This window comes from Sinohyriopsis cumingii, unplaced genomic scaffold (genome assembly GCF_028554795.1).
Source record: "Sinohyriopsis cumingii isolate HCF-2022 unplaced genomic scaffold, ASM2855479v2 utg000552l, whole genome shotgun sequence".
In the NCBI taxonomy this organism is placed as follows: Eukaryota; Metazoa; Mollusca; class Bivalvia; order Unionida; family Unionidae; genus Sinohyriopsis; species Sinohyriopsis cumingii.
In genome coordinates this window covers 995,446-1,003,381 of record NW_028315908.1, presented here as the reverse complement: position 1 = coordinate 1,003,381, position 7,936 = coordinate 995,446, and the positions used below count along the sequence as shown (strand labels likewise).

Genomic DNA, 7,936 nt, shown 5'->3' with positions numbered 1-7,936 from the left:
ACACTCTGTTTTTAAACCCCTTAACCAAAAACACTACTGTGAAAAAGGCAATGATAAACTTTTACTAAAAAATGTGATGTCCCCAAGTCCCAATTTTGTTTAACAAAGAAGAAATATGATCTAAATGAAAAGATAAAAACATACTTTATAATCTTCGAAAGTAATCTTATATGTGCAAAAAATGTTAAGTTACTATTAATGAAGCAATGTTATATGAGAATCCATTGTTCTAATAACAGTGCACTCAAAATGAACATAACTTAAGTTTTCATATGAAATTGTAATTAGACAAGTCTATTGCAATCAAAACTTCATCCAGAAACAGTAAGTATCAGTTAAAACAATAAAACTTTCCTCAAGTAAGGTACTACATTATACATTTTGTTATAATTAACAGAGGCATTTACTATACATTATTTATTAAAATCAATACAGTTACAGGCAATGATATCATTACTATATAAGTTTGTAATTTGAAATATTAATTCTGCAGCAAATCAAAATTGTTTGTCTGCATACTTTTATTGTGCAGCTTATATTTTAAGGTAATTGTTTAATATATTTTTTAATCCAATTCTTTATGTACAAGTTTTCTTCTGTAATGACAGGTGGCTACACATACTGGTCATGTGTTTTGTGGAACACAGAAGTTTGTTTGAAAACTATTGTACAATACCTCAAACCTACTAGTGGCTATTTTCATTAATAGGGTTCTTTCCACCTTCTTGTGTAACAATTTAAGTACTTATATTTTGTCTTCTGGAAGTAAGTGATTTCAGTCCAGATACACTGCTTCTGGTCATTCAAAAGTTATAAGGTAACACGGATAGGCCTGAGCATCATGAAAAATGACAAACATGCTAGGATTATTTGGTTTGTCCACTACTGAGTCGTATAATATATGAGTCTGTGTTGGTGATATGGGTGGAGGTACTATCATTCCTTTCTGTCCCTGTGTGTAGTTTCCAGTAAGGACTCTACACTGGTACATCCTCTTGTGTCCATGACTGTCAGGTGTGGAATATGTTTCTTTGACCGAATATGAGGCACTGACAGCAAAATACACCCCTTTTCCATAGGAAACAGCTGTAAAGAACACTAAACTGTGAATTGAAATGGCCATGCAATTGTGAACAATACCATTTACCCTACAATCTCTAGGCAAGTTCATAACTTGGATGCAGTAGTTTGCAGACACACATTTACACACCCAGTGATTTGCAAAAAGTAAAATTGTATAATTTTTTAGTAACCTGATTGTTTGAAAGTAAATCAGAAAAATGTGTGCTATGAAATAATGTAATAGAAAAGAAGGTAAATTGGACACAATGCAATTTTTAATTACCAGTACTTAATTGGGGTGGCCATGGTGTATTATAAATCATTCAGTAGCTTTAGGTAACGAAGATTGGTTGATTTTGTATGAAATAATTAAAGCTTAATGTCTTTTCAAGGATACACAATAATGTAACGAATTGTTCATATTTAGTTTTCCAAACATTATTAGACTTTATAAGTCAATTAGTGAAATTAAACCAGTGATGCCCCTTTCTGTACCACAATTTAACCAATACAATTTCTTTCAAATAATGTTATAGTGTCAAGATTTATAAAATGACTGACATATGCATGATGGCCATCTTGGATGTCAAATGGGCAATAATTTCAATCAAGACAACGTATGTGTTGTAATGAGTCTTGAAAAGAAAATTCCATGTCATTATGACAAACCAAAAGGAACCAACATGAAAATTGTCTCTGTATTATTTGATTGATGTTACCTTCAATAGGAGAGAAAATACATATAAAATTTGGAAAAAATTGTGTTAATGAAAATATTTGTTCAAATTTGAAAAAGTCTGCCATTGTAGAGCTATAATAAGTGAAAGGATTGGAGGGATCTTTTGATAGGTTATCACATCACAAAGTTGGTTCATATTCAGTGCAGTGCTAAATACAATACCGACAAGAATGTTGTTTGAGTGAAATATTTTCATAACATAAAACAATGTATCCACGCAAAACCCCAGAGCCATGTTTGCCTTAATTGAACTATGTCTGATTTGGCCAATAAAGACACATGCTTGTATTGATTTTAAACCCAGTGAAAGCAAAAAAATGATGCTATGATTGTTGGAACCCTCAAATTATATATATATATATATATATATATATATATATATATATATATATATATATATATATATATATTACTTTTTGGGGCCAAATGTTAAGTGCACCTGCTACTATTTTAGCTACAGCATCAGGAATGTCCAGCTAGTAAGTAAGTAGTTATGTTCTCTATGGAAAGACTGCAATTAGTACATGTCAACATAAACTGACTTTGTGATGCCAAGGACGATCTCTAAAAGTGACTGAAAATGACCATGAAAATATAGTACTTCAAGAAATTGATTTTATAGAAATACATTTTGGTGTGCATCTTATATATAAAGCAAGTCTCGTGGATAATATATATTAAAAGTAATTGCAGCATGATTTTCCTCTTAAGGCCAATGATAAGAGCAATGTTTTAGAAGGCTGCCTGAAATAATTTATTTCTTTCATCGTATAATTTTTTCAATATAACAGCACATTAGCTGAGCATAGTAAGTGTCAGGTAAGACAAAAGATATCTAATTAAGAGACTAATTAGCCACGGCTTAAATAAAACATACCATTCTTTCCACAATAACTTCTGTTAAAGCCATGTGTATTGATACTGTCCACTGCATCAGGTGTTGTGCCATGCCAGAGAATTCGCTCATTGTTATTATGTGAGTTCTGTATTTCCAACTGCTTCTTTTTCACTATGTACTGGGAGTATAAAATTACATTCTGGATTCTTTCAACCTGAATTGCAATAAAAAGAAATGCATGAGTGAAATTCACTCATTATATTTGCACTATGGAGTGGTAGCACATCAACTTCAACATTAGAAATGATATATATTCATGAATAGCTAGGTAATAACTTCTACCGTAAATGTTTGTAGATAAAGTTGATTTTTCCCCAATCGTATTTCAGTCCCATATTCCCAGGATGGAGTTGGGTAAAACACCGTGGTTCTTGTGCAATACAAATAATATTAACTTCTTTGATTTTTGCTACATAACTTTATTTGACAGATGTGAGCAAACAATATACATGTAGTTTAGCCATTTTGTAACCATTTTATAATCTCTTCTTCTTACTTCTATTTTTTATTTCTTCTTTGTAGTTTTCTCCTTGTTTTTCACACATGTAGCTAGAGTTCGTTTTATGAATGCGAATTGCTTATTCCGCTGACAAAAAGCATGTCTGGATCTAAACAGTGGAACACTGTTGTGCACTTTACTTGCACTGTTATAAGTATATATATATATATATATATATATATATATATATATATATATATATATATATACAGAGATTCTGCCAGGATTCTATCTAAAGGGCAGTAAGGGGTAGATTTGCATTCTTTTCACTAAAATAAGAGGTGGGTATGAACATAAAGAGGGGAAAGAAGAATTGATAATTCAATACTTACATAACACCTAAATATATATTGTATTTCTTTTTTCCTGTCCATTCTATTGGGGCTCTGTTGAAATCAAAATCATCAAAAATGTCCTCTCTAGTTATACAAGCCATCTTGTTCTTTATAGTTGTTATGTACAATTTTCCGCAGCTCATAGGTATCTCTCCTCCAAAACAAAATGTTTCCTTAAAATTTCACTTTCTTGAATCCATGCTTTGCTGACTACTATGCCATATTTTGTCCATAAAGCTATACTAATGTTCATGAAAAAAAGATGTATATCCTTACTTTTACTTTCTGATTAGATTCTTATTTATTCAATTTATCATAACCCTTAAATTTCTGTATAGTTTGCAAGAAAATGAAAATTGCACTCTGTACATAAAATGTCTGTAATTTAATTATACTTGGTACAGTGTATTATCCCTTTTGATTTCAGAATACTATAGAATATTGGGTTGACCAGCATATAGTCTTTTCGTCGATAATGCATGTACATCAGACTCATGTTCAATGTTAGTTTTAGGCTAATAATCACTCACTGGCATTTCTTGTAACATTTCACTAGCTTGAATAGCCTAATGTACTTCAAAACTGTCAAAATCGTTGTCACATCACTATCATCAGTCAGTATTTGTAGAATGAAATCGTCACCTGAAGATTATCCATGTTGGGAGTCAACTATTTTGGAATTTCTATGTAGCCCATAATTCAAACAACCATTTGTGAAACTTTATTGATGAAGATAAGGTTACTTATTCAAGGATCCAAAGTAATAACAAAATTTAGTTTAACAACTATTGATGTCAAGTAGAAGTACCCTAATGTGTAAACAGCTGCCTACCAGAATAGACATATGTTGTAACAAGTGTTTCAAGACCCTTACTGGTGGCACAGCTTGACTCAGCAAACACTTTACAGGTTAATAGTTAAAGAAACGTTACATACTGAGCAGAATGCAATTTTATATGTGCAACTTTAAGCAAATTTGCAGGGGATCTTATGTATAACTGCTTTCAAAGTGCATGAATGCATACAATTAATGTACGATTTGTGTACGTGCACACCCTGTAGCATCTGTGTATGTAAACACACAAAAAATTCCAAAACATCACAAAGCGTGGTGCAGCAGCAATTCCAATAAATTAACCAAATGCTTTTAAGATCTACAGATCTCTTTTTCAAGGTGGATGATAGAAGCAAATAAATTCAAACATAAAAATGTTCGTAAATATGGACTTACATACTGTTTTGTTATGATGAAACTAAAATTGGATAATTTAATACTAATAGATCTGGAAAGTAAAGTAGAACATTAATTGTATACCAACCACCCATAGATTATGAGTTTCACACTCTAAAAGTGAGTTATCATGGCTCCCATAACATACAATTAAACTTAATATCTCCCTTGCTCTTTGACAATGAATGTGTTCCCAATAGTGGCAGACCAATAACCATTTGATAATGATTTTTCCAGATAGTTACTAAAAAATAATCTATTATTGCTACTGCTTTTTTATTTTCGTCCATTATACAGATTAAAATGTGTAGTCATTAATTTAATGTTTACTACTGCTGGAAATTATTTAGTGGGAACGTAGAGTGTACATATGATAAGACACTAATCAGGAATGAACAGTATCATTTTCCTAAGGATATCATTTTCATTGTTGTATTCGGATGGGATTTTCACAGCATTCACATACCTTTACAACATGTCTCTGGCTGTCAGATGATCTATGAAAGTCTTGGACTACTTTCATGCACTCAGGATTAGAAATATCAAGGGTCACAACCTTCAAGACCTCAGTACTATTCATCTCTGCCCAATGCTTTGGCCTCTTTACTGATATGGTAGCTAGAAAACAAAGACCATTCAAGATTTAGAATGTTATGATGGGTAGAAAATAGAACCAATTTTAACCGTCATGTGTCAGAAAAATTCAACAACAGGTCTGGGAGTTGTTGTCCATTCAACAGTACAAATCTGACTGTGATCATACCCCTGTCCAAGGGCAATACTATATCCCATTATTAATTAATACCTGTAAATAAACAATTCCTTCTAGTTATAATTATTACGATATCCCATAGGCATTGTCCCAAGAACATCATGACTTTGCAGCATTATTTACATGCTAATTAAAATCAATACAGTTACAGGCAACTTGGATGTGGAATCCCCTGGTATTATTGCTGGCACAACATTTCTTTACGTCATCAGTGATGTGAGCCCGGAACGAATCCATAACTAACAGTGATCGCTCTCTTCTGGTGAATGGCAAATGAATTTCTTCAATCCATCGCAGCATTAGCATTTCGTCCATCCATGCTTTCTCTTGAACTGTGATAATCCACCCTTTTAGTGCCTGCAGTTCTAGCTGTCTCTTTCCCTTGAAAATAATCATTGGGGGTAATACTTCTCCAGAACATGCAATGGCTAAAACAACAGTAATGTGCCTCTTCTCCTCTCCAGTCGTACGAATCAGAATGCTTATCTTCCGTCTTTGTCCACCGTTTTCTCTGGCACAAGATCAAAGTACATCGGTGTCTCGTCCATGTTAATAAACTTATCGTCAAACTCGTCCTCCTCACGTATATCCATCACAAACGTATGGAATGAAGCAATCTTTTCTTCAAAATCCTTGGGTAAACGTTGGACAAGAGAGGTCATGCTTCTGAGCACAAACCCATGTCTTTTCATGAAACTATCTCCCCAAGAAAGAGTGGCATGGAATTCACTCTCCGGAATTTCTGTTGAGACAAGATCCTTGGCATATATACATATTCTCCCAACACTGACTGTAATTTGTAAGTCATGCTGAGTGAGCACCCATTACGCTATCTTATGGTATGCAGAGAACTCGCCCTATGCAGAACCCGCCCTGGGAGAACTCGACCCAACGTATCTGGGGAAGTCGCTCTGGAGTGGTTGGAGAAGTCACCCAAATAACATTTTTAATATTTTTCTTTGAAATAAATAAGTTACTGATCGCAATTTGAGTTGTTAAATTACCTAGTTCAGAATATATTTATTCCTGGTTTACATTGGCACTGTAATTCAAAGATGAAATATATAAAAAAAGCAAATTTTTAGTAAATTATGTTTCTCTGAGAATACTTACCTGATCACATTAATGTTAGGATATAAGCCTGCTACCTCTTGAATCCAGCCCTACTAAAAGACGAAAATTCGTCTTTTCTGTCTATCTCATATAGACCAAAGGGCAATAACTCTTGCCCCTTACCTCCCCTTGCCACCGCCAGGTGTCACTAGTTTTTTAAGCTGAGCGATATATATTATACAAAGATGTTCACATAGCGTATGGGCAGCCGTCGCCGCCAAAATTACATTAATCGAATGATCTAGTATGAAACCAAATGATTTAACCTAGCAAATGAAACGGAATGATGATATCTGCTTCCAAATGACGTGCTATTAAATAAAATGGTGTAGTCTAAAATGAAATGATTTAACTCAACAAATGAAATCATGATTTTAAATTCAAAATGATCTGGTATTGAATAAAATGATTTAAAGAACAAAACGGATTGAAGAAATCTGCTTCCAAATGACTTATTATTAAATGAAATTACGTAGTATGAAATGAAATGATTTAACTCAACAAATGAAATGATGAATTCCGATTCCAAATGATGTGGTATTAAATTAAATGATTTAAAGAACAAAACGGATTGATGAAATCTGCTTCCAAATGACGTAGTATTAAATGAAATTATGTCGTCTAGAACTAAATGATTTAACCCAAAAAATGAAATGATGTATTTAGATTCCACACGATCTGGCATTAGTTGAAATGGTCTGAAGAATATAATGGAATGATCAGCTCATATTCCAAATGATGCGGTATTAAATGAAATGTATGGAATGTAAACGGTCTGATCAAAGTGTAAATCAGCTAGCGTAAACCCAAGCAAACACAGGGGGACGCTGTTAGCCAGACTTACAATCGACGAGCGTATTTATAGAATTCGTCTTAGATTTTTGCAGACGACATTTAACAGCTAAGGTTAGTGTTTCATCTCATTTGATATAAACAAGAACTATGTTTTCCAATCAGGATAAATTGACTATCCACATTAATGAATATCTGTGTATTTTATTTTAGAATCTGCCTTGTACTGCACGAGTTTTCAATGCTTCATCTCAGCTAGCTACGATGTCGTAGCTTCAACTTGATTTGTTGTGGTTGAGGCTACGAACTGATCCCATATCATGTAATGGAGCAAAAAAATTCGTCACTAAAGTCAGAAAAACAAACAGTGTAGAAATCAAATACATAAGTATAATCATACTGTGGAAGAAATTTGGCTTATTTTGAATTTATTAAGCCCTTACGCGATAAAATAAATTGGCATGGTTACTCTAACCTTATCCTGTCCGCCATGAC

At 33.2% G+C, this 7,936-nt stretch overlaps 1 protein-coding gene across 1 annotated transcript; it reads right to left on the bottom strand.

Annotated features, from left to right (window-relative positions):
• Positions 1–680: 680 nt before the first annotated feature.
• Positions 681–5,932, bottom strand: LOC149773818 (protein mono-ADP-ribosyltransferase PARP15-like). Its single transcript, XM_089945980.1, has 4 exons — positions 5,686–5,932; positions 5,231–5,382; positions 2,679–2,853; positions 681–1,086 (listed from the first exon to the last, which is right to left on the bottom strand). Exons 1-4 carry the CDS (start codon positions 5,930–5,932, stop codon positions 800–802), a joined length of 861 nt encoding a protein of 286 aa, XP_089802106.1. The 3' UTR covers positions 681–799.
• Positions 5,933–7,936: the final 2,004 nt, after the last annotated feature.

What these genes read in the sequence shown, in the direction of transcription:
- LOC149773818 (XM_089945980.1), bottom strand. Translation starts at nt 5,932, where the DNA reads ATGATTATTTTCAAGGGAAAGAGACAGCTAGAACTGCAGGCACTAAAA. An exon ending in ATTCCACATCCAAGTTGCCT is followed by an intron (nt 5,383 to 5,685) that starts GTAACTGTATTG and finishes TTTGTTTTCTAG; the next exon opens with CTACCATATCAGTAAAGAGG. An exon ending in GCCAGAGACATGTTGTAAAG is followed by an intron (nt 2,854 to 5,230) that starts GTATGTGAATGC and finishes ATTGCAATTCAG; the next exon opens with GTTGAAAGAATCCAGAATGT.